This window comes from Giraffa tippelskirchi, chromosome 9, assembly GCF_054371585.1.
Source record: "Giraffa tippelskirchi isolate mGirTip1 chromosome 9, T2T-mGirTip1v1.2.pri, whole genome shotgun sequence".
Classification (NCBI taxonomy): Eukaryota; Metazoa; Chordata; class Mammalia; order Artiodactyla; family Giraffidae; genus Giraffa; species Giraffa tippelskirchi.
In genome coordinates, this window is record NC_137283.1 from 16066014 (window position 1) to 16092228 (window position 26215).

The window sequence follows — 26215 nt, forward strand, 5'->3', positions numbered from 1 at the left end:
GAGGAACCCACCCGGTAGGGTGGAAGAGGGGGCCTGATCACCCCTCTGGGAGGGACCAGAAGGGAGACACATAGGAAACTGGTTTAGGTTGGCGACAATAGCTACTCGGCACTCGGGTCGACGGCCGTGCCAGGGATAAAGAAAGGGAACTTAGGGTTTAAGAAAGCCAGTTAGGAGGTGTGTCCACGCCGTCTTAGGGAACATGCCGAACGGTCGCCACAGGGTTTTAAAAAGGAGATATTGAATTCCGTGTGCTCGTATTCTGCCCTCCCCCAGGAGGTACCCATCTGCTGTGTGACCTATCATCTCCCCTACCAGTGGAAACAGGTAGATTGGCTTCTCGGGAAGGCCCTGGGACAGGGAAATCCAGAGGTAAGAAAATGGGAGGAAGCGGATCTAAGGCCACTGTATTGGAGAATATGATTAAGAATTTTAAGAAAGGGTTCGATGGAGACTATGAAAAGAAAATGACACCAGGCCGGCTCCGTACCCTTTGTGAAGTCGAATGGCCTTCCATGGGAGTTGGCTGGACACCAGAGGGAACTATGGACTTAAATCTCATAAAGGCAGTCTATGCTATAGTTACGGGAAAGCCTGGACACCCCGATCAGTTCCCGTACATAGACTCTTGGCTGGGAATAGCCCAAGACCCCCCCAAATGGGCCCGTTTTTATGCTCATGGCGGGGAAGGAAAAATCTTGATGGCCCAAAAGATAACCAAGGATGAGGAGGAAATTTTACAGGACCCTGAAAGAGATGAATTTCCCCCACCACCGTATTGGATGATGGTCCTGCCAGCTAGTATCACCGCGGCTGCCGGAGGCCCAACCGGAGGAACCAGCCCGAGACCGGTAAGCCTCCCGGACTCCTCAGCGGTCCCAACAGCTCCACAGGTTGTAGAGCCGCCCACTCGGCAGGCTCCAGCCTCAGCTGGAGGGACAATGAGCCCACCGGACTCTACCACCCCGGATGCTGCCTCTATAAACTCTACCCTCCACTCCCCGGTAAGTACTCCGGGACAAGGGGGAGTAACCACTGGAATTAAACAAAGGCTCCGTTCTGCCAAAGAGCCAGAGGGAAGAATAAGGCATAAGATTGCTGGATCAATCTAGAAAAGAGGTAATTCTGAGGCTCCCCACGCCTAAGACTCGGCAACAAGTCAGGGAGTTCCTAGGAGCCACTGGATTCTGCAGGGTTTGGATTCCAAGGTATTCTCAAATAGCCCAACCCCTATTTGAGCTCCTGACAGGGCCTGAAGAAAATCCAGTAAGTTGGACTGAGAAACAGCAAAAAGCTTTTAAGGAGCTAAGACTAGCAATCACCTCTGTCCCCGCCTTGGGACTGCCAGACTTCACCAAACCATTCACCTTATATGTGACCGAGAAAGATAAAACAGCCATGGGGGTTTTGACTCAAACCTTGGGAATGTGGGACAGGCCGATAGCTTACCTTTCAAAGCGACTTGATAATGTTGCCACCGGCTGGCCTAGCTGTCTGCGGGCAGTAGCCGCGGTTGCCTTACTGGTACATGAAGCCACAAAATTAACTTTCGGTCAGGACCCGATCATAAAGGTCCCACATGAAGTCAACACCCTCCTTCGAGGAGATCCCCACAAATGGCTGTCCAATTCCCGGATTATTCAATACCAGGGACTGCTATGTGAAAACCCCAACCTCCGTATCGAGCCTTGCCAGGGTTTAAACCCGGCAACGCTTCTCCCAACAGGAGAAGGTGGACCCACTCACGACTGCAAGGAAGTCTTAGAGGAGGTCTATGCTAGCCATCCAGATCTCCAAGACAGGCCAATTTCAAATCCTGACTGGACTCTGTATACTGATGGCACCAGCCTGGTAAAGCTAGGACAGCGAATGTCAGGCTATGCTGTAGTCACAGAGAGGACTGTTATCGAGGCCGGCTCCTTACCACAACACCAGTCAGCCCAACGAGCTGAATTATGGGCCTTAGTCTGGGCACTGCAATTGTCAAAGGGTAAGAAGGTGAACGTCTACACCGACTCCTGGCATGCTTTTGCTACGCTCTGCGTACATGGGGCGCTATACCGGGAGAGAGGCCTTCTAACAGCCAATGGAAAGGACATTAAGAATAAGGCGGAGATCCTGACTCTGCTAGACGCTGTCTGGAGTCCCACGGAGGTAGCAGTCATGCACTGCCGTGGGCACCAGAAGGAAGACACCCCACAGGCTCGAGGGAATAGGCTGGCTGACGAGACCACCAGACGAGCAGCTGAGGACAAAAAAGAATCCGGGGAAATCCCCATGAGAACTTTTGTCCTAGCTGAGCTACCCGAGCTGGCCCTAGGCTCCCCAACATACACTGAGGCTCGAAACCAACTAGCTGAAGTGGAGGGAGCCACCAAGACAGAAAAAGGATGGTGGGAACTACCGGATGGTAAGCTACTAGTGCCTGAAAAGATGGCCCCCTCTCTGGTGAGCCAAGCTCATCGCATGACGTACCTGGGACTTGACAAATTAGAGGAATTGATCCGAAGGTATTTTCTGGTTCCTCACCTCTCCTCTCTATGTAGAACAGAATCCCAAAATTGCAACGCCTGCTCTCAGATTAACGCCGCTCCAGGGTGCAGACCAAAACCTCCAGGTATCCAATTAAAAGGTACTCTTCCTTTTGAACATCTAGAAGTGGACTTCACTGAGATGAAACCATATCGCCATTTTCGCTACCTGTTGGTCCTGGTATGTACATTCTCGGGATGGGTGGAGGCCTTCCCCACCCGAACTGAGAGAGCATCAGAAGTAGCTCGGAGCCTGCTTAGGGAAATAGTTCCCCGATTTGGATTCCCCACCAGCATAGGATCAGATAACGGCCCAGCCTTCATATCAGATCTGATACAACAAGTAAGTAAAAGCCATGAATATAAAATGGAAGTTACACATCGCCTACCGGCCTCAGAGCTCCGGAATGGTAGAACGAACTAACCGGACACTAAAGGAGACACTTTCAAAATGGATTATAGAAACTGACTATTCCTGGGTAGATTTACTTCCCATGGCCTTGCTCAAGCTCAGGATGACCCCACGGTCCCACGGCTACTCTCCCTATGAAATTGTGTATGGGAGGCCTCCTCCCCTAATAAGACAGGTAACAACTGATATACTTCAGGTAAGGGAAGACAGGATATCACAGCAGATGGAACAACTAGGTAAGGTAATTAATCAAGTAACTAAGTTTGTGCAAGAAAGAATATCATTCCCCTTGGGGGAGCAGATGCATGAGTTTATACCAGGGGACCAGGTATGGGTGAAAGACTGGAAACATGACTCACTGGCCCCCCGATGGAAAGGTCCTTAAGCTGTTGTTTTAACCACCCCTACTGCAGTTAAAGTTGCAGGCATTGTCCCTTGGATCCATCACACCAGAGCGAAGAAGGCATACCACGCTGACCCAGAAGACGCCGAGTTGACCACCCAGAAAGACCCCACCGCCCACGGGAAACCAAGATCATTCTGAAGAGGAAGAAGAAAACGAGGTCCCAGACGAGCCCTCTCTAGGATGGAGCTGGGTAAACGACTCCTGCTACTTGGCCTCACCAACGCAGTTCTGAACCTGACCACTGTTCCTGCATAGGACAACGTCTTCATCTCATGGGCACATTCCTATGCGGACTTCCACAACTCCTCCGACTGTTGGGTATGTGGGGCTATGGATGGACTCCCCTGGTGGGTGTCGCCACTTCGTTGTGGAGACTTTATACCACTGTGCTCCTTCTTGGAACAACAAAAGGGAACTTTCCTTTCTCTCACCAATCATAACCTTTCTTTGCTCTCCTGGTGTAAAAAAAAAAAGCCATCAATGGGCCAGGGACATGGGGTTACATTTAATATGAACATTAGTCTTATGGAGATAACAAGAGCTTATACCTCATATATGAAAAAAAAAAGAGAAGGGCTCCCTTGCAAGGGGGACAGGCCTCCCGGTACCTTGAGCAATACTACCAGGTCTGGGATGAATATTTCTGGATGACTACTGAGAAAGGACAGTTGATTGCTCCCGCTACTATTTGCTGGGAACAACAACAAAAAAAAACCACAAAGTTGGATTTGGAGACCGCCACCTAGACCCAAAAGAATTAAAATATATGGGTTATTTGTCTCCTGAACAATGTAAACAAATTATATAAGTTACCTATCACCCCAATCAGTCGGTTCAGTGGCCCAGTTCCGACTGGAAATATAATCCCGGAATCTATTGGGTAGCCCCCAACGGGACCCAGTGGCTCTGTGGGCTTAACTTATGGCCATGGTTACCAGTTGGCTGCGTAGGGCATTGCACACTGGGATTTACTTTCGCCCATGGCAGTATTAAGCCTAGCCTACATCAACCTCCGGTAAACCTGCCCTATCTGCATGCAAGATGGACAAGATCTGTGTTCCAATGGTATGACTATCTTGCTGCCTTGTTTGTACCCTCTGTAGGGACAACGGATATCGGATATCATGATTAAGGTGGAGGCCTTAACTAATTTCACTAAATAGGCCCTCTTAGACAGTACAAAAGCCATTCAACCCTTGAACGAAGAACAAATTCAGATGAGGAGGGCAGTAATTCAAAATAGGATGGCATTAGACATACTCACAGCAGCCCAGGGAGGGACTTGCGCCATAATTAAAGTCGGATGTTGTGTATACATCCCTGACCTGTCTAAAAATGTATCTACTGCCTTGGAAGATATGCAAAATCAAGTGAAAGCCATGTCTGATGAAAATATTCCCTTTTGGACTTCGGTCCTGTCCTGGGTAAAGGGAGATTGGTGGAAAACTATTGTTACTGTTGTCATAATAGTTCTAATCATACTGCTTTGTGGGCCCTGCTTCTTACAATGTCTTGTGAACTTTGTAACCCAGAGGTTGATAGCCTTCTCTCATGTGGGTGGCCAGAGGGCTAAAGTACAATATATCTCAATGAATGATGCTCGTTATGGAAACTAGGAGCATCAAGAGGGGGGAATGAATAAGGAATTCAAAGGGCCTGGACTCCATCTTAGGCCTGTTTGTGCTGATTATGCTTGGCCACCTCTCTAATGGACTCTGAACTCTGTGCTTAGTGCCTGTGGAAATGACAATAGAAGGATAAGACCCCCTCTGGACAGGTCATAAATTCTTATCTGTAACCTCAGGCTTATTGATTATTGACTGTTTGAACACATAACACATGAATGATGGAGTTATTGTGATTGTATTTACCTTTCCTTTGTTTATGTAAGTCACAAGGAAGTTGGGTGGTGGGTTCAGACACGTACACATGGGGTATAAAAGATTTTCACAAATGCTGGTTGGGGTCCTTGGCTAAGAGGATACTCTGCCTTGGGCCCACTGGTGTAATAAACTGCACTTCACTATCTGCATCGTCCTTCTGAGTGAGCTTGTTTCCCGGAACGCGTGGCTATAACAGTTGGAATGTAAATGTGATGGCCTGAGCTACAGCAGCCTTCTTGGACTCTGAAATGGAAGCCACATGATAATAGCAGAGCAGTAATATACGAGCCTGAATCCCTAATACTGCAGCACTGCCACATCGGCTCTGGACTGCCAACATTCAAACTCTAGAACTAAAAAGAATAAACTTCTATCTCCCTTATTTTGGAGTCTCCTCATCATAGCAGCTTCTTTGAATGTACTTTAACTGATACACTGAACAAAAAAATAAAACAAATGAAGGTTGAGGGAAAGAGATCTTTTTAAAGCATAAGTCTGATTATGTTCTGCTCCTGCTTAATACCCCCAATGACTTTCTCAAAATCCTGACTGTGCATGCAAAGCCCTCTATTGTCAGGTTTTTTTCCCCAGCAGCCTCATCACAAGCCACTCTGCCCCATGTACTCTGTGTTCTAGCCACTCTGACCTTCTACCAGGCCCCTGACCTTGCCAGGCTGTCTCTTGACTCAGGCTATTTGCATGCATTGCTCCTTCTGCTTGGATTGCTCTTCATTTGCTTACACATTACTTCTTTGGGAAAGTCCTGGGTGGGGCTCCCCTGTCATCATACACCATTCACCAGACAGTTACTGCACAATGTCTGTGAACTCCAGGAAAGCGGAACTGGGCTTGTGTTGTTCCCCATTTATCCCCAGGGTCCAGCACGCCACTGCTGAATAAGCAAATGCACTCAGGTAGCTGGAGCTAGCCCAGGCTGAGAGTCAGGACTTGGTCTCTGGCTCCTGCTGTGTCCCGGTGCAAAAGATGGTGAACCTGAGGCTGAGCCAGGAGTCCAGAGGGCTCTGACCGAAAATCCCTCTGGCCTCATCCCCACTTCTCCGGGTCTCGACTTCATCTGTAAAATGGGAGGCTTGGTGTTTGAAGGTTTTTGTTTTTTTTTCCAGCTACCAAACCCTTTCCTCAAATAAAATACTAAGAACCCAATACAGATATGAGAAGTGACAATGGATGTCTGGTTGGAGTCATGGGTAGGGCCTGAAGCTCTCTTTCTGCTAAATGGTACTCCCAAGGAGCCCCTCTCTGCCAGACACCACTTAAAAATCCCTCAGTGGGATAACCTCTAAGAGCCCTCTCAGGCAGTTATTTTGTCTTAAAAAGACCTAGCAAATTTGGTCCCCAAATTTACACCTACTACCATGGAAACCACCTCTGCATATCCTGCTGCTGCTGCTGCTGCTGCTTAGTCGCTTCAGTCGTGTCCGACTCTGTGCGACTCCATAGACGGCAGCCCTCCAGGCTCCCCCGTCCCTGGGATTCTCCAGGCAAGAATACTGGAGTGGGTTGCCATTTCCTCCTCCAGTGCATGACAGTGAAAAGTGAAAGTGAAGTCGCTCAGTCGTGTCCGACTCTCTGCGACCCCATGGGCTGCAGCCTACCAGGCTCCTCTGTCCATGGGGTTTCCCAGGCAAGAGTACTGGAGTGGGGTGCCATTGCCTTCTCCGCTGCATATCCTAGACATAGTTAAATGTTTTATCTGCTGTGGTGATTGATTTCTGGTGTGTCTGTCTAGTCCATGGGCTAAGACATGATCCCTTTCTCTGGGACTTGGCCCTGCCACCTGCCAGGCCTGACCCCCTGGCCAGGAGGTTTATAAACTGAACTCCTAACTTACCTGCTTGGCTAACAGGTGGACACCTGACTTTAGCTAAGCCAATGAGTTTATCTCACTAAGAGGTTGAAATTGGGGCCTGGAGACTTGACCACTTAGTGAAAACAGAACTATGACATGTAAATGAATATGGCTGTATCCCCTGACCAAGAGGATGGAGGGAAGGAAAAGGAGCCCACAGAGAGGGCGAGGAATAAAGTAGGTTCAGAGAAAGCAGATGGACTTCTGTTACATCTGAGAGTATGGTCTGAGGCACCCTCAGGACCTCTGACTCCAGCGTAGCTGCTGTCAGCTCCAGCAGACACTGCTGTTTGCAACTAAATATGGCTCTGGAGTATGAAATCACTTCTTGGTGAAGGGACTGGTAAAGGGATCGTAATGAGCCCCTGGTAAAGCCAACTCATAGACAGGGCTCATTGTTAGGGAAGGGCTGAGCTTCAGGCTCACCTCGGCCAGGCTGGCATTGCGCCTCCGCAGACAGAGGCAGGCGGCCACAACCAAGGTCTCAGCGTAGGCCTCCGGTAGCGTCCCTGCTCTCTTCTCCAGGTATTTCTGGCAGATTTCCTTGGCCATCTCTTTCTCCACACCCATCTTCCTGGAGCAGAGTGATGTGGTGCTGCTGGGAATTTCATGGAGCAGTAAATCCTTCTGTGGGAAAGAGCAGAAACACCCCCATGTGAGGTCCAGGGGTATGGGGTCCAAACATATGTGGCCCACCCACCTCCAGGATGGCACCAACATGGTTTTAAGAAAATAATTGCCAGGATCCCAGAAACAAGTAAAACAGCCAAGAACTGGAGAACGGCTAAATTCCCCACATGTACAGGGCATTTCATAGCACACTCATATCATCATGCAGGGGCTTAACCTTTCTAGGCCTGGGTTGCTTCATCAGGAAAATGGGAATAGGATTAACACAAATTAAAAGACATGGTGCATAAAGTGTGGTACTTGACACAGAATCAACATTCAATGTTCTATTAGTGATTGTAATTAATAGTAATAATAGCTACCATTTATATAGTACAGTATAGCATAATTATACCAATATAATACAATATAGTATAATTATACTAATAACTCACCTTATTAACATTTACAGGAAAATGTTAGGATGTAGGATTCTGGCCCATGTATATTTAATAGGAGATGTACTATATAAATAATACTATGTATATTTTTATATTTTATAAATTTTATACTACATGTTATATTTTATGCTACTTAGAAGTCCAATGCGCTATCCATTGCGCTACAGAGCCCGACTATTTTATGCTACTTAGAAAGCAGAAATCTGAACTATGCATAAAACAGAAGATATGCTATATAAATAACAATAGATATATTACTATATAAATACATAGATATATTTGTATAGCATAAATTATATGTTACATGATACATTTTACATGTATGCATTTACTTATATAAATAGGTTATAAATATATTATTTATATTGATTAAATAGATTAAATATAGGAAATTAATACACCATCTGAAACAAATGAGAACCTGTACAGAGTGACTGCCCTGAAGGAACGGTGTAAGGAGATGCTCCCCAGTTGGCTACTGCCAATGAAATCATGGATCTCATCCCGTGGAAGTGTCAAGTCTTAACCACCAGGCAAGTCCCTATTGTCATTCTTTATTTATTTTTGGCTGTACTGGGCCTTCATTGCTGCATGCGGGCTTTCCATAGTTGGGGTGAGTGGGGACTACTCTCTAATCAGGGTGCGCAAGGGCTTTTCATTTTGATGACTTCTCTTGTACAGGCTCTAGGGCTCACAGGCTACAGAAGTTGTAGCATATGCCTTTAGCTCCCTTGTGGTATGTGGGATCCTAGCTCATGGACCAGGGATCAAATCTGTGTTCCCTGGAGGATTCTTAACCACTGGACCACCAGGGAAGTGACCACTATTGTCACTTTTTTAACCAACTCCCAACTGAATCCACTTGCCAGTGCAGGAGACACAGGAGACTTGGGTTCAATCCCTGGGTTGGGAAGATCCCTTGGAGGAGGAAATGGCAACTCGTTACAGTATTTTTGCCTGGAAAATACTACAGACAGAGGAGCCTGGCAGGCTATAGTCCATGACTGAGCACTCACACATGCATATATAAAGAGTCAAACACAGAGTTGGGCTATGTCATTATATTTTTGAAATTGACACTATACACATACACGTGTATCCGAATGACAGTTGTCGTAAACCTAAAAAATAGAAATTATTTAGAAATTATTATAGAAACCTAAAAGGGCTGAAATTTACTTTCACCAATTTAAAGACAAACGCTAGGACTTCCCTGGTGGTCCAGAGATTAATACTGTGTTTCCCTTGCAGTGGGCGTGGGTTTGATCCCTGCTTGGGGAACTGAGCCCACATGCTGCATGGTGTGGCCAAAAAAAACCCAAACAAACCCTATTTGATTGCCTGACATGTAGACAGAAGAAATGGACTTCCCCCAAACATTCTAAACTCTATTTCATGCAAAAGTAGTTGTTGTCTGGCTGGTGAAGGGGGAAGGTTACAGCTTCTTTGCGCAGGTACAAATCAAACCCTGGATTTAGGCCTCATTAGCAATAAAAATGGGTACAGATGGGTACAGTGGAGGTTCCTGCCCTCCCCACCCCTCGACCCCTCATAGCTGTGAGCCAGAAGGGGCTGGTTCCCTTACCAAGTAAACTGGGTTCCGGTTGTTATCCATTGCAGGGATGCCTGTGAGGACCTCAGCTAACACCTGGAGAGAATACGGAGTTAGCACGGTTCGGACACACATGCACAAGTTCACACAGGAGATTCTGGCCAAGAGACAAGCTTCTTCTCAAGTCTGAGCCTCAGGCCTGGCTCTGTCATTTGCCAGCATAGACACTTGCCCCAAATCTGGAATGTGTAAACATCACTAAACACCTCCTTTAGCTAAACACATCACCCAGCTGTTAGAAGAGGTTTAAATTGATAGCAAAGCAAGGAGGATGAAAACCAAATATGTGTGTATTACCATCAGATAGATACACACACAAACACACACACACACTTCTCTCTCTCTCTCTGTCTATATATATATATAAACATCTATCTGTATATACACATACATATGGATACATACACACTATATACTAAAGATATTTTCATTTAAAACCCATCAGAAATGGTAAGCAGGCACTGCTATGTTAATCTCAAGAAAAGGAGGAATCCACATGCAGATATCTATTCCAGACAGAAAATCTTGGCAATATCCATAACATTTTCATCCACAGGCTTTTATTAACATTATTTGCTCATTAATTCATCCATTCATGAAAAGAGCACAGTCCTGAGCTGGTATAAGCCACCACCAAACTGACAAACTGTGATTTGTATCTTAGCAAATGGGAGACCTGCTTTGAACAGAAATTCTCAGCAGAGGTAAGAGCACACTGGCTAAGGAGTCCACAGTCACATAGGCCTGGGTTCATATTCTGACTCTGTTCTTTACATGCTTGGGTGATCTGTGGGCAAGAAACTAAAATCTGAGCCTGTATCCTTATTTGGTACATGGTGATCTAATGACTGTATAGATGAGGGAGTGGGTACTCCAGCTTAGTGTTAAATCTCCCTCCAACAACTTCTCTCAAAGACAGAATAAGGTCCAATTATTGCCAAGAAGTACAAGCTGGAATCAAGATTGCCGGGAGAAATATCAATAACCTCAGATATGCAGATGACACCACCCTCATGGCAGAAAGTGAAGAGGAACTAAAGAGCCTCTTGATGAAGGTGAAAGAGGAGAGTGAAAAAGCTGACTTAAAATTCAACATTCAAAAAATGAAGATCATGGCATCCAGTCCCATCACTTCATAGCAAATAGATGGGGAAACAATGGAAAGAGTGACAGATTTTATTTTCCTGAGCTCCAAAATCACTGCAGATGGTGACTGCAGCCATGAAATTAAAACATGCTTGTTCCTTGGAAGAAAAGCTATGACAAGCCTAGACGGCATATTAAAAAGCAGAGACATTATTTTACCAACAAAGGTCCATCTAGTCAAAGCTATGGTTTTTCCAGTAGTCATGTATGGACGTGAGAGTTGGACCATAAAGAAGGATAAGCGCCAAAGAACTGACTGAACTCTGGTGCTGGAGAAGACTCTTAAGAGTCCCTTGGACTGCAAGGAGATCAAACCAGTCAATCTGAAAGGAGATTAGTCCTTTCAGACTGAGTGGTGTCTGAAGCTGAAACTCCAATACTTTGGCCACCTGATGTGAAGAGCCAACTCATTAGAAAAGACCCTGATGCTGGGAAAGATTGAAGGCAGGAGGAGAAGGGGACAGAGGACGAGATGGTTGGATGGCATCACCAACTCGATGGACATGAGTTTGAGCAAGCTCTGGGAGATGGTGAAGGACAGGGAGGCCTGGCGTGCTGCAGTCCATGGGGTCGCAGAGTCTGACACGACTGAGCTACTGAACAACTGCCAAGAACTCCTCCTCCACCCTGAAAGGGCCTGAAGCATTACTAACAGACTACAGTGGCCAGAAGGCGATGGCACCCCACTCCAGTACTCTTGCCTGGAGAATCCCATGGATGGAGGAGCCTGATAGGCTGCAGTCCACGGGGTCGCTAAGAGTCGGACATGACTGAGCGACTTCACTTTCACTTTTCACTTTCATGCATTGGAGAAGGAAATGGCAACCCACTCCAGTATTCTTGCCTGGAGAATCCCAGGGATGGGGGAGCCGGGTGGGCTGCCATCTGTGGGGTCGCACAGAGTCGGACACGACTGAAGCGACTTAGCAGCAGCAGCAGCAGTGGCCAGGAGGGGGCAGCAGAAGGCACCCCTGCATAGAGGAGGGAAGCCAAGAGAAAAGGGACTTGGCGAGGTCCTGCCAAGACTGGAGAGAAGAACAAGAGGAAATGAACAGACACAGTTCCTCTGCCTCTTCCACAGGGCAGACCCTGTGCCAGGCCTTTTACAAAAGTTACTTAGCGCTCATCAAAAAAACCCAGTGACTTGCTACTGTATAGCACAGGGAACTACATTCAATATTCTTGGATAAATCACAATGGAAAAGAATATAAAAAAGAATGTATATATGTGTATCACTGAGTCATTATGCTGTATAGCAGAAATTAACACAATGTTGTAAACCAACTATATTCAATAAAAAGATAAACAACAACAACAACAGAGAAAGGCAGTGTTCCCTACAACAAGAACCAAAGTTGAATATCATACCATCCGTCAGCAGCAGGGCTGAGAAAAAGATTGAAGGGAGCCAGTAGGCACTCACTGAATGAATGAAAGGGAAAGTCAACTGTTACATCAAGAACTGAGTTAAAAAGTCAAGCATAAACAGAAATCAGGAGTGAGTGTGGGAAGGCAGGGATAATTATAATAAACAATAACCCCTGTAATAATAATCATATTGATCAATGCAACATACTCTGCTAACCAGTTTATATATGTTATCTTATGAATCTCATTAATCTCTATATGCATCATTACCTCCAATTTACAGAGTATAAAACTGAGGTCCAGAGTTATCAGTGATACCCTAAGTCACACAGCTGAAAGCAGCTGAGCTGGGACTCAAACTCATGCTCTTCAGCTCTACATTGTATGTGCCTGGCAGCCTTGGGGTTTAGTTTCACTAGTTCTTAAGGGAGGAGGATCCTGGGCTGACCCTGCTGAGCTTCACTGAGCACCCCTCACAGTGGGGCTGGTGGGGGTGGGGAGAGGGTGAGGCAGGAAAGAACTGGGGGACAAGTAAACCAGAAGGGCTGATGGGCCAGGAGACAGAGGGAAGCAGAACCTGGTATGTGGAAGCTGGGCTGAGGGCAGAAGGTGGCTCAGAGGAAGGACATTAGTGGAAGAACCAGACAGACTATGGTCAAAGAGAGGAAGTTCAGAGTTTGAGGCTGCAGACGAAGAGAGAAGGCAAGGGCCAAGATGCAGCTGTTGGCTCTAGGCAGAGGTCAGCCACAAACTGTCACTTTTCTCCACCCCAACTTCCCAGACTGGGATCCCCAGGTCTCTGATGTTTAGAGATGCTAAGAAAACAATGTTTCATAGTCAAGGGAATTTGAGACATGCTGCATACCCTTGCCTCACCATTACCAGATTAAAGACCATTACCATATGAAAGGCCCTGGTATATTTTTTGTGGTAACTTTTTTTTCTGCGTAACCTTGTTCAACGCAGCGTTTCTCAAACTTATTTGAACACATCGAAACCCTTTAAACACATCAAACCTATTGAGATCGCAGGGAACTGGTGTTTTATAGAAATGTGCTTTGGAGATTGCTAGACTCAGACCATGAACTCTTGGCGGAGGGACTGTGTTTTAGTTACATTTATATTCCAAGTGCCTGGCACACAGTAATGATGGACAGCAGTGGTGATTAGGACACGGGTTGGATGGCTGGATAGCTTCTGAATGGATGGGTGGCTATTGCATGAATGGTTGAATAATAACTGGACTGATGGATGGACAGATGGACTAAACAGACAGATAACAAACAAGAAGAAACAGACAAGTGGATGGATGATTAGATGGTGGCTGAATGCACATCAGGGAAGTCAGAAGCTCTGTTAGAATCTGCACACTCATGGGGAGAAGGAGCTTTACTTCAAGGGTTGGCAAACTTTCTCTAGAAAGTAAATATTTCTAGAGAGATTTACTTTCTAGGCTACCTAGTAAACATTTTAGGTTTTGTGAGCCACAAACAATTTCTGTCACACACTCTTTTACTATTGCTGTTGTTATTATTCAGTCTTTTATGAACATAAAAACTATTCTTAATTAGAGGCCATAGAAAATAGGCCGTAGGCCAGTTCTGACCTGTGGGCCATAGTTTGCCAACTCCTGCTGTACCTCGTGGAACATTTCTAGTTTGTGCTTACAGAGGAGCCATTGGAAGGACAGATGTGTGCAGGCCTTGATTTGAGCACAGAAGGAAGCTCTTACTATTCCACAGCTGAATATGTCCACTCGCTTTGTTAGCTGCCCCACTCTGATGAAATCTTCCGGAAGATATGCAGTGGAGGCCTGGAAAAGGTGGGTCTTCATCATGGTGTACTTTGATGTTCTGTTGACAGGACATGGGTGAGCCATCGAATGAGCCAGCTTGGGGGTGAAGTTTTGGTCTAGCAAAACATTGGAGCTGTGGGAAAGAAGGCAGAGAGAACCTTCTTGTTTGGAGGTGGACAAGAAGAGGTTGCCATGGAGACCCTTTTGGAAAGCAACTTAGTAGTGAGCAGTGCCAGAAAGCAAGGGTCACTGAAGACCCTCAACAAGTTTATGAGCCAGTCCTGATGGGGGGTGGGGATTGGGAGCCCACCTCCACCAGCAAATGGGGATGAAGCTAAGATCAGTCCTGCTGCCCCAGAAATGGTGTTTGGTGGCCAGAGAGGTGCAGCCATCCTGATCCCCACGGATGTCAGCCCTGAGCCCAGAGGCTGTACTGGCTCCTTCTCTTCTGAAGCTGTTCCAACCCCCAGCTATGGCCTTGCTGACTCAAGTCTAAACGTCAGCATTCTTTGGGACTGAACCTACTCAGATCATGGGGAATAAGACGAACAGTAAAAAATATTCTTAGACTTAAGCATCTAATCTACAGGAATGAATACTCTCAGAAAGTACTCTAAAGGAAAAAAATTTAATTTTTAAAAACTAACCTGCATGTATAAAAATATTCAAACTGGGGACTTCTCTCAGGGTCCAGTGATTGACTTCACTTTCCAATATGAGGGGGTTTTGGGGGAGAATGGATATGTATATGTATGGCTGAGTCCCTTCACTGTTCACCTGAAACTATCACAACATTGTTAATCGGCTATACACCGATACAAAACAAAAAGTTAAAAAAAAAAGACTTCACCTTCCAATACAGGGTGTGTAGGTTCAATCCCTGGGTAGGCAGCTAAGACCCCACATGCTTCATGGCCAAAAAACCCAAAACATAAAACAGAAGCAATATCGTAACAAATTCAATAAAGTCTTTAAAAATGACCCACGTCAAAAAAAGTACCAAAAAATTGATGACATGCAACGTGAGGAAATGTTTAAATCATGGGGGAAAAGAGACTATGAGTTGGTAATCAGGTAATGGTGCTATCTTAGGGCTGAGATATCTGTGTGGGCAGGGGCTGGGGGAAAAAAAAAACAGCAGAGAAATGGAGGCCATGTGGTGAGTCAGGGTGACAGGGTCAGGATGACCTCTTGCTCTTCACTTCCTTTCTTGCTATTACAATTGTTTGCACAAGTCAATAAAAATCAGGGGGGAGAAAAGAGGAAAGAGCTTCCACTGGCCAAAAGAGGAGACAACTCTGGGGAAGTGTGAATTCTATGGTCTTGAGGTCACTGTTTCCAGATCTTCTGGTGTCTTCTGGAATCCCTCTCCGTGTTTCTAGTCTTGGGAGCACGGTACTGAGATGCTGGGGCGCACATCTAACCTGTGTCACGGTATCTGTGACAACAGATGCATGAATGAGAGCAGGTCTCAAAAGCCCAGGGAGCCTGGCAGTCACAGCCCACAGCTCGAGGACCCAGTCCAGATCAGCTGCTGGAGGGGAAGTGAAATATGGCAGGGGAATGGAAGGCTTGTGGGGAAATACCAACAAACTTGCTGGGGAAATACCTTTGTTACGGAAAGACAAACGTGGAGATAGGCAGTCATGCTGACAGCAACCAGAGACAGAGTACAACCTAGAAACACTGATGTTTCAGGGTATAGCAAAGAAAAAGAGATCCGAGAGAGGCAAGGAGGGGAGAGAAAGTCAAAGAAAAGAGAGACAAAGGGAGAGGAATGGGACCCAGCAGTGTGCGTGGTCTCATCCCCGTCACCCCAGCCCGAGGCGGGGCCCAGCCCTCCTCTCTCACCTCTTGACATTGCCGTGGATGATCTCCAAGCTGTGCAGATGCTCCACGGCATGAAGCAATCCTGAGCAGATGCTGATGCGCTGGGGCCACGGGAGAGGGTCTGAGCCACCCTAAGAGAAAGAAAAGGAGAAAATAGTGACATCTGTGCCTTTTTAAAGTCTCAGTGGACTTTAAAGTGGCAGAGTCCCGGGCTCCTGTCTCTCTTCCAGCCCTCATGTCCTCTACAACAGGGCTCAGCCAGCATGGTTTACTGGCGGGGAACTAGTTTTGACATCAGACAGATCTAGGTATAAATCCCAGCCCAGACACATACTAGCTGTGTGACTTTGGAAAAGACACTCAACGTCTCTGAGCCTCAGTTTTCTCTGATATAAAATAGAAACGTTAATCCCTATGCTTTAAGGTTGTAGTAAGGATTCAAAGGAGTGAATAGTATGCCCCTAGCATAGTGCCTGCCACACAGTGGGTGCTCAATAAATAGCAACCATTTTTATCATGACTATCATGCAGGAGTTCTGGAATTCTTCTCTAAGAGAGGCTGTGTGGGAGAGGAGCTAGGGACCTTGTGTTGGCACATCAAGCACATGAGCTGATTTTAAGTATTTGGAGAGATTTCACAAGAGCTGATAGAGATTATGGGTGGTCTAAAGCCCTCTATACTTCCACTGTTGTTCTAAGACTGAATGTCCAAGACAATCCCTTCTTATTTTTTAGGTGACCTCTTAGATTCTACATCCTCTAAGAACTGGCCTTGCTAATAGATTTCTTCTTAAAAACTCTGGAATCTGGAGCCACATGAACCTTGTTGAAACTCTTGCCCTGTTACACATCAGCTGTATTTCTTTGGGTAAGTTACTTTGCCTCTCTGTGGCAGAGACTCCTCTTTTTGAAAATGGGGGAACCTCTGGGATTGTGGCAAGGACTGAAGGAGATGTACAAAGCCATTGTCACGGTGTCCTGCCCACAGTGAGAGCTCAGCAAAGCTAACAATCATTATTATACCATGAATAACTACTTTGTCTGATCCCTCCCAAGGGAAGCAATAATTCTGTTGTGGAATAACTTTTATCACTCTGTTTGAGGACTTTATGAGAAGGAAGGCTTGTTTGTCTTAAAAATTAAAACATTAATAGATATAACACTCATATGGTATGATATGCAAAAGATCAAATGAGTATGCAGTAAAAGTTTGTCTCCCAACCTGAACCCCGTCTACATAGTTCTCCCCAGAGGCAGTCAGGGCACCAGTTTCCTGTATCTCTCCATAAATATTCCATACATTCACAAACAAATAGGAATTTATTAGAATATCATTTTTAAGAAAAATTTACCTCCACTTTCCATACTCGGTATCAGTTCATTCTTTTTCTTGTCCTAGTGCATTGGCTTGCACCTTCAGAACAATACTGGATAATATAGCACTATGGGTTACCTTTGTCTTACTCTTGACTTAAATGCCGCTTTGTCATAAAACTTTTTTTTTTTTTATAAAATTAGTCATTTTTATTACTTCATCAAGAACACCATTAAGTAAACTTGCTCTATCGTAGTTTACACTGTATATATAAGAAGTGATTTATGTGAGGCTCCTGGAATAATGCCCTTGCTTTAAAACCATTAATGTCACTTGCTACCTACACTGATGGTCTCTAAAATCTTTAATTACCTATTCAATCAGTTTTTTTAAAATTAAGGATTTTGTAATATTAAAGTTCCAAGTATTCCTAATGGCCTATCGGGGCTGGCTATATAACCTTCCAAGCTTATTTACTTATTTATTTATTTGTCTGTTTTAAAGTATCTATTTATTTATTTTTACTTTTTGGCTGCATGGCACATAGGACCAGGGATTGAACCTGCACCCTTTGTATTAGAAGCGTGGAGCTGAACCACTGGACCGCCAGGAAAGTTCCATGAACACAAGCTATTTAATTATTTCAACAACTTCACAGAGGGCAAACATGACACATGAGCAAACCAAAGCTTTAAAAGACCAAATAACTTGGCCAAGGTAATAAAGATGGTACATCGAAGAGGGAGGACTGCTGCTGCTGCTAAGTCGCTTCAGTAGTGTCCGACTCTTCGCGACCCCATGGACTGCAGCCTACCAGGCTCCTCCGTCCATGGGATTCTCCAGGCAAGAGTACCGGAGTGGGTTGCCATTGCCTTCTCCGTGTCACAAAACTTTTTAAATAGGTTTTTCCTGAAGATGTTTAGCCAGATATTATTATCTATCTTGGCCCAACTCCTCTCCCTGAAGGGCCTCTCGATGGCCCCCTTCCCCTCTGGATTCCTTTAAGTCCTTAATCCTTGATTCTGTAAGTGAGTATTGCCTGGTCCTGTTCTTTGACCATGACCCAGCCCCTTACCTGACCCTGGAGTCTGTCTTGTAAAGAACCATTTGCCATGTATGGGTAAATCAAGCTGTAAAACTGTTCTCCAGTGCAGCAGCCCAGCAGAGGTAAGACGTTGGGGTGGCAGCATCTGAAATTAGGCATCAGTGCAGGCATGAGGAGTCAGACAGAAAGAATGATCAAAGACTGCTCCATTTCCTACCTCCTCCACCTCTTCTGCCCTCTCCACCCCCTGAGGCCACCAGGAAGCTCCCAGGTACGAAATGCTCTTAATCCTGAGGGTAGAGAGATGATAACTGGATGACTTCAAGGAGCTTGAAATCAAAGAACTCGAAATACATGATACCCCAACCACCTGTGAGTCTGCAGAAAATCCTCTTCTGGTGGATTCAAAGTCACTGTTCCCTCCCAACTCTCCTACCTCTCTGACAGCTGTTCCTTGGCCTTTTCCACTAAGACTCTCTTCCTTTGCCTTTCTCTGAAACCTGAGTCTCCCTGGATGGGCTTATCATCTCATTTTATAAGCTTCTCCATCAGGGATCTCTCACCTCTACAAAGTGCACCCTCTCTATGAGGACCACCCCTAAATCCCTCCAGGTCCAACCCACAGTCCAGACCTGAATGTCAAATTGCATCCCAATGTTCCAGGTGAACAACCTAGACTCAACAAGTTCCGAACCTGATTCTCCAGCCTCAGTTATTTGCTCAACCAAGGGCACCACCAACCATCCAATTTCCTAGAAACCTCCTTACCTGCCCCATCTAATTAGTCACCTTTCATTGTCATAAATAGCTTTCAAAACACCGCCTTCATTCTCCCCTCCTCCACCTCGAGGCAGATCTTGATGGACTCTCCCAAATACTGTTTCAAGGACCTCCTGCCTGATCCCTCAGCCCCTCTCTACTTCCCACTAGGCCATCCTACTGTACTACTGCACACTTTTCATCCTCATTAGTTATTTACATTTTGCTCTCCCCACAGCACCATAAACTTCCCCAAGGCAGAGCCTGTGTTTTCTTCATGTCTGCACTCCCAAGAACCAAGAAAGGCTTTGATGACTCACATTTGCCAAATGAATGAATGAAGCAATGACTGCTTTACTCCAGGAAGGCACTATACCAAGATGGAAAGGGAATCAGATTTCTAGCTTCCGTTTGGAGTGTGTGTGTGTGCGTGCATGTGTGTGTGTAGATAAGGATGTGTATATATGTATACGTGTGTGTGTTTGGGTGTAGTCATACATATAAATGAAGAGAAAAAGGACTGAAGAAAATATATAAAAATTTGAATACTGTAGTAGTAATTTACAGATGTTAAGGAAAATCAGTGATTTCTATTTTCCTCTTTAAAACTTTCTTTATTTCTTAAAATACACCACAATCATCACACACTGCTTGCCTGAGACTGCATATTTGGCAGAGAAACTCAGAGAGTGACTTGCCAGCTTGAATGACAGCTGGTGTCCAGCACACTGCAGAGGCCTAGTACGCGTGTGTTAAATCCATCAGGCAATGACAGCAGAGATAGGACAAGTGTCCAGGTCTGCAAATGTCCTCCCCCTCTCCTTCCCACCCCCCTGCCCCCCCACTAAGCTCTGTAATGGGAGGTTCACTTTAGTTCTCCAGCCTCAGTTTCGTCATCTGTAAAATGCAGGTTTGAGGATGACTTTTGAAGGCCCTTATTGCTCAAGACCAGAGATAAGCAAAATTTCTCTATAAAAAACTAGACAGTAAATATTTTAGCCATTGTAGGCCATCTGGCCTCTGGTGCAGTTCCTCCACTGTGCATGATCATGAAAGAGCAGCCACAGATGACACAGAAATAAATGAGCACAGATGGGTTCCAATAAACTTCATTATAGATGCTGATATTTGAATTTCACGTACTTTTCATGTGTCATGAAATTATCTTCTTTTTATTTGTTTAACCCTTTAAGAACATAAAAACTATTCCTAGCTCTCAGGCCATTAAAACAGAGCTAGGCCAGGCTGAGCCTGTGGGTCATCATTTGCTTTTAGAGTTGGAATCAGTACATCTCTGTCCATCTCAAAAAATGGGACAGAAACAGATTCTTCCCCCGCTGGAAGGAAGGCGTTGAGCCAAGTGAGCCAAGGTTCTTTTATAATTCTAATCCACGCATATAGTGGCTACAGAGAAAAAGCATGGAAGGAGTCATATCAACCAACCAAATTCCAGCTCTGCCACATACTAGCTGTGTGATCTTGGACAAGACACTTAACATCTCTGTGCCACAATTTGTCCATGTGTAAAATAATGTGATAATAGTAGCCATGTTACAGGGTTCTTGTAAGGATTACATGAAGAAAATGCTTAAAACATGTTGCCACATAGGAAGCACTATATACAGGTTAGCTGTCATCACCATCAAAGTATTTTCCAAAGGGGAGGCTTACCTACGACAAATTTGTACCTCTGCCTGGAACAATTTTTCAAATGACCCTGGACCTGAACAGGCCATCTGTAGGAAAAGACAATGAAATATGAAAATCTAGCCTCACCATGCAGCCTCCACCCCTTACTGGAAACCAATAAGTGCCTACCTTTCTGAGCTTCTTGAAGATAAACAGTGTGCCATGCTTTTGCCCTCTGTAGACGTCAGCAAAGGTCCCCTCACTGATTCTGTGGCTTGGGTTGAAGTTATCAGTTGCCTGGATCACATCTACCTCACTCCAGAAAAGGTTATCTCCAGCCAGGCTTGAAAGTGTCTCTTGCTTAGGAATGGAGGCACTGAAATCCTGGAAATTCAGAGAGAAGAGACAGAGATTAATATAGAATTAATATGGAAAATACTATTTTCCCTACTACCTCAGGGAAACTCATAACAGCAGAACTGAGGGGTGAATGGGATCATCTCATCCAGTGAGGAGGAATACAAAAAGGACAGATCCCAGCTCCACTTCTAACTTGCTCTGCGACCTTGGACAAGTTACTTAACCTTTCTGAGCCTTCACTGCCTCATCAGCAAAAATGAAAATTATCATAGTACCCTGAAAGGTAAAATTACCTTCCTACCTATAGATAACTACAATATCAGTATCCCCAACCCATGGTCAATGATTCTTTTATTTTTTATTTTCAGTTTACAAAGGTGAACATCAGAGGGTCAAACAACTGAAGTCAGATTCCACTCCAGGTCAGTGGCTGGGCTGGTGCCCCTGGTCCTACACATGGTATACATCCTGAGAAGCAGGATACAGGTCCACATAACCTATGTAAGTCTAAGAAAAGCAGTCTTCCTTAAAATACGTAAACATAAATTTCTATTTTTTAAAGTTATATATGCTTTTATAAGGAACTCCCAGGTGGCACAGTGGTAAGGAACTCACTAACCAATGCAGGAGATGTGGTTCAATCCCTGGGTCGGATAGATCCCCTGGAGTAGGAAATGGCAACCCACTCCAGTATTCTTGCCTGGGAAATCCCATGCACAGAGGAGCCTGGTGGGCTACAGTCCACAGGGTCATAAAAGAGTCAGACACGACTGAGCACGCACACACAGCACAGCATAGCATGCTCTTAAAAATAGTTTTAAAGAATTAGAGTCGGGGGCTAATTATGCATGATCCTATTATCCTCTTAACTGTTATTAAAGTTTGGTGTAATTCTTGCCAGTTAGATATATGAGGATTTCTTTTTTAAATTGGGATTGTGGGAATTCCTTAGAAGTCCAGCGGCTAGGACTGTGCAGTTCGACTTCAGGGTTCATGGGTTTGATCTCTGGTCTGGGAACTAAAGATCCCAGAAGCTGCAGTTCAGTCAAAAAAAGAAGAAAAATAAAGGATAAATGAATAAAAACTGAGATCATGTCACACATATTGTTTTGATTTCTGGTGTTTTCTCTTAACATTACTTCATGATTATTCTCCCAATTATTCAGTTGTCTTTGCAAGTGATTAATTATTAAAATATAAATCACCTTGCTTAGGTGACAGTCCCACTTATGGAAGAGCTCCACTGACCAGATCCGTGTAGCACTGGCTTCCCTGCCAGGCACCAAGACACTTTTAGGGGTCCACGAAAACATTTTAACATAATTTCTTTCAAAGTCTAAAGAATAAAAATGTACTTTTCACCTCGAAGAAAATGTTGAAATTTTTAATCCAACTTGGATTATGTTCATCTTTATACCACTGCAGTCATAAAATATGATTTTAAAAAACATTTTTAAATGAAAGAAAGAGCCTAGAAAGGCAAAAAGTGCTTACGATTCACAGAAGTCACTTGTGACCCTGGACCCAAATCATTAAAAATTCAGGATAAATCAGATATATTTTGTGTTGAAAAAAAGTTGGAGGGAAGGTATGTTCTAAGTAAATGACTACTGCTGCCAAGATATTTCGGGAGGTGAGGAGGATGCCAATTATCAGCTCTCATTTAAATACAAATAATGGAAAAGCTCATTAAAAACTAAAGTGCACCCTCTCCCTGAGCCTCTTTCCTATTTTATTGAGGGTCAGCACTTAAGACTCTTAGAAGCTCAGAGTAATTCAATGGAGTTCTCCCCTTCATTCTGACCCCTAGCCCCCAAACTGGTCTCAGGGAATAAACACGTTGCATTTTTGAAAGACAGTCAAAGCCGGGGGTTACACTCAGGGTCGGGGGTTTACCTTTGAATCAGCTGAGGCAGGCTGGTCGGTTTTTGAGGAAGGAGAGGCATGTTCAGGAGGGGCTGGGAGGTTGACTCTGGCTGCAGCAGGTCCTGGAAAGGAGAGACAGTGGATCAGGCCTCGGCTGCTGCAGGAAGGTGGGAGGGGTCCCTGACTGGTCCCTAGACCCAGCCAGTGTCTCATTCACGCCACTGACACTTACTGTCGATCATGACGGCAGCCATTTCCTGACACCCAGGCTGCTCACATGTTACCCTGTGGAAGACATCTGACAGCCCTGGGGGTTGGTCCTATACAAAGTCCCCCTGTGACAGGAGGAGGAAAGGAGGCACTGGAGGAGGCTACGGCAAGAGGCAAAGTCAGCCTTCAAAGGGAGCTCCTTGTGCCTTCTGACTCGTAGCCCTAACACACCTCCCTCGAAAGCAGCTGAGAAGGACACAAGTGAATCAGCTACAGAGCCTGACTTCTAGAAACCTCCATGTGGCAGGAATGGCAATAACCGGCCTCCCAGGGGAGAGGCGAAAGAGATCTGCCTCAGTGAGCTGTGAGATCAAGGAAGGCTTCACAGAGGAAGGAACACTTGACCTGGACCTTCAAGAGGGGGAAACGTTTGCAACAAGTAGCTGTGAGGGAGGGAGGGCACCAAGGCCATGGAACCAGCCCATGAGGAGGTATGGCAGCAGGAAAGCCCAGGCTGCGGTAAACATTCCAGGCATGCTCAGTTAGCACACATTCAGAGTATGCCGGGCTCTGTTCCCAACGCTTCCCTGACCTAATTCATTTCACCCTTACAACAGTTCCAGGAGACAGACAACATCTACTCTTTACAGGTGGTGAAACTAAGGCACAGAGAGGTGACCCCACCACCTTTCCAAAGACACCCAGTCAGTGGCTCCAGAGTTTGTGCTTTCACTCCTTTAGTGAATGGAGAAGATTCACAAGAGACACATGAAAGTGGACCTTGGCCAGAAGCCAGAGCTTCAGGTGTCAACGTCTGGAAATACCCAAGTGGTCTTACCACAGAGCTGGCCTCTATGTAACAGGGGGCCGGCCCTTCCAAGGCAACCTGACTTTGGCCCCAGGGTTGCACACCAAATCCACCTGCTTCAAAGTATGTCTGGCTTACATCATCAGGAAAGGAGTGATTAATGTGGAACTTTGGCCATAAAAATTAATTCAGAAGACTGAAAACAGCACCATGGTGAAACTAGAATCTGCTTTTCAAAACTATTTACCCAGGCAGCTAATAAAACAAAACTCACCTGATACAAAGTCTAAGGCTCTTTCATTCTCTGAGAAGAGGGGCCACCCTAAGCCTCTCTCCCTGAGTTTTCTGCTGCTTCTAGAGTTTTTTGTTTTTGTTTTCTTTCATATTTTCTTTCATTTTTTCCAGCATTGGCTATATTTGGAAGGACTACACTTGAGAAGGTACTGTGTTGGTACACCCACACTGCACCAGAGACCCCCAGAATGGGGGTAGTAACAATAAACACCCCTCCCCAAAATGCACAGGTGTACACACAGTCACACATACCCTCTCTGTCCCTCAGTGCACTGCAACTTAAACTGAGCTTCGGAATAAGAGCTGTAGCTCAGACATGGATATTAAACTTTTGGCCAATAAAAAGGAAAAAAATAAAACCAGAATAAATGAATAAAGAAGATGGGGTATTTTTCCTCAGCCATTAAAAAAAATGAAATAATGCCATGTGCACCAACATGAGGGGACCTAGAGATTATCATACTAAGTGAAATAAGTCAGACAGACAAATATCATATGATATCACTTACCTGTGGACTCTAAAAAAAATTAATACAAATGAACATATATACAGAATAGAAATAGACCCACAGACATAGAAAACAAACTTAAGGTTACCAAAGGGAAAAGGTTGAGGGAGAGATAATTAGGAGCTTGGTTTAACAGATACACACTACTATATACAGAATAGATAACCAACAAGGACCTACTATATAATAGCACAGGGAACTATACTCAATATTCTGTAATAACCTATAAGGGAAAATAACCTGAAAAAAAATAATAGAAATATATATTTGTATAACAAAATAACTCTGTGGTATACCTGAAACCAACACAACACTGTAAATCAACTACACTTCAATTTAAAAAAATAAAAAGGTAAAACAAAGTAAGTAAAACCAGCAACACATTGCAGACCAGCTGCTGGCAGTATAACTGACCAAAGACTAGCTGCTCATTCAAATCCCTCTGTGCATCTGCCCCCAGGCTGAGCTTCTCACAGCGGCTCCCACCCCCACCCTCACCCCTGGTGACTGGGTGCAGAGGGGAGGCTCCCTGGGTGGGTGCTCCACCCACAGCTGCTCCATCTTCAGAGGCCTCCACTGTTGCCCTGCCATCTCTTGGGCTCGGCTCAGTACCCTTGGCCTGAGTCACAGTGGTCACAGTCGTCCACCTCCTAGGTGTGGGTCATGCGTCCGTGCTGTTCCACAGTGTTTTCTTTCACTCTGCTCTAATTCACATCTTAAGTATTCAGCATTGAATCCCTAGTCTTTTGTGCATGTAACACATGCTCTAACACCTGTGTTCCATGTACACTGGCGGGCAGAGGCTCTACACTTTGGGAACAGCTGCTCCAGGCCAACTCGACTCCCCCCCTGCTTCTTTCCTGCATTTCTGCACAATCCGCTCTCCCCACCCCAGGGTGGCCGCACTAGGCTGCACACATGGTCCCTCACCCTCTCCCACTGCCCAGCAATACCAAGGTCAGCACTGGCCTCACATAGCCATGATTCTCTGGTCTGATACCTGGGGTTTGCTCTGGGGGCTGCACCAGTCCTCTCAGTGCAGGCGGATCGCTGAGGTCTGCTCTTCTGACACAGGAGAGCTACTGGGGGTAGTTCAGTTTGTTTATCTCTCTGGTTTGGAGAGTGGGGGAAAAGGGAGTGGAATTTGGGCCAGTACTGCAAGGCTGAGAAATCAGGTAAGAATAAGCCTTTGCTTTCTTTGGAAACATTCATGGAAGACACTGGTCTACACAAATGTCATTTCCAAAACACTAAGAGTTCATCTTTCGTGTGCCATTTCCCACAGAAATCTTTCTAGAATGTTTGCTTTCTCAAGCAGAATGCACCGAAATCTTGTCCTGCTGAGTTGCGTCACTGTAGGCAGGGTGCTGTATCTCATTTTGGAGTTTTCTGGATCCTGCCCTGTGGCAGGCAGTGCGTCAGCCTCTACAGCTTCCCCATCTCTTTCTTGGTAGCAGACAGAACTGAGCTCCAGTCCTGGCTCTGTCATTACTAAA

The 26215-nt window shown here is 45.3% G+C and overlaps 1 protein-coding gene across 8 annotated transcripts in view; it reads right to left on the reverse strand.

Moving 5' to 3' along the window:
* Positions 1-26215, reverse strand: part of LOC145520715 (interleukin-1 receptor-associated kinase-like 2) — a 74608-nt gene that overhangs the window by 7235 nt on the left and 41158 nt on the right. For 4 of the 8 annotated variants that reach the window (XM_081527908.1, XM_081527907.1, XM_081527913.1 and 1 more), the window contains 8 exons: positions 22929-23020; positions 20862-21056; positions 20715-20779; positions 18315-18429; positions 15946-16055; positions 13906-14227; positions 9758-9820; positions 7529-7729 (listed from right to left, as the gene is read on the reverse strand). In XM_081527908.1, coding sequence (XP_081384034.1) covers positions 7529-7729; positions 9758-9820; positions 13906-14227; positions 15946-16055; positions 18315-18429; positions 20715-20779; positions 20862-21056; positions 22929-23020 — 1163 coding nt within the window. The remainder of the gene's footprint in view (positions 1-7528; positions 7730-9757; positions 9821-13905; positions 14228-15945; positions 16056-18314; positions 18430-20714; positions 20780-20861; positions 21057-22928; positions 23021-26215) is intronic. The other 4 variants (XM_081527909.1, XM_081527914.1, XM_081527915.1 and 1 more) reach the window with 1 other exon arrangement.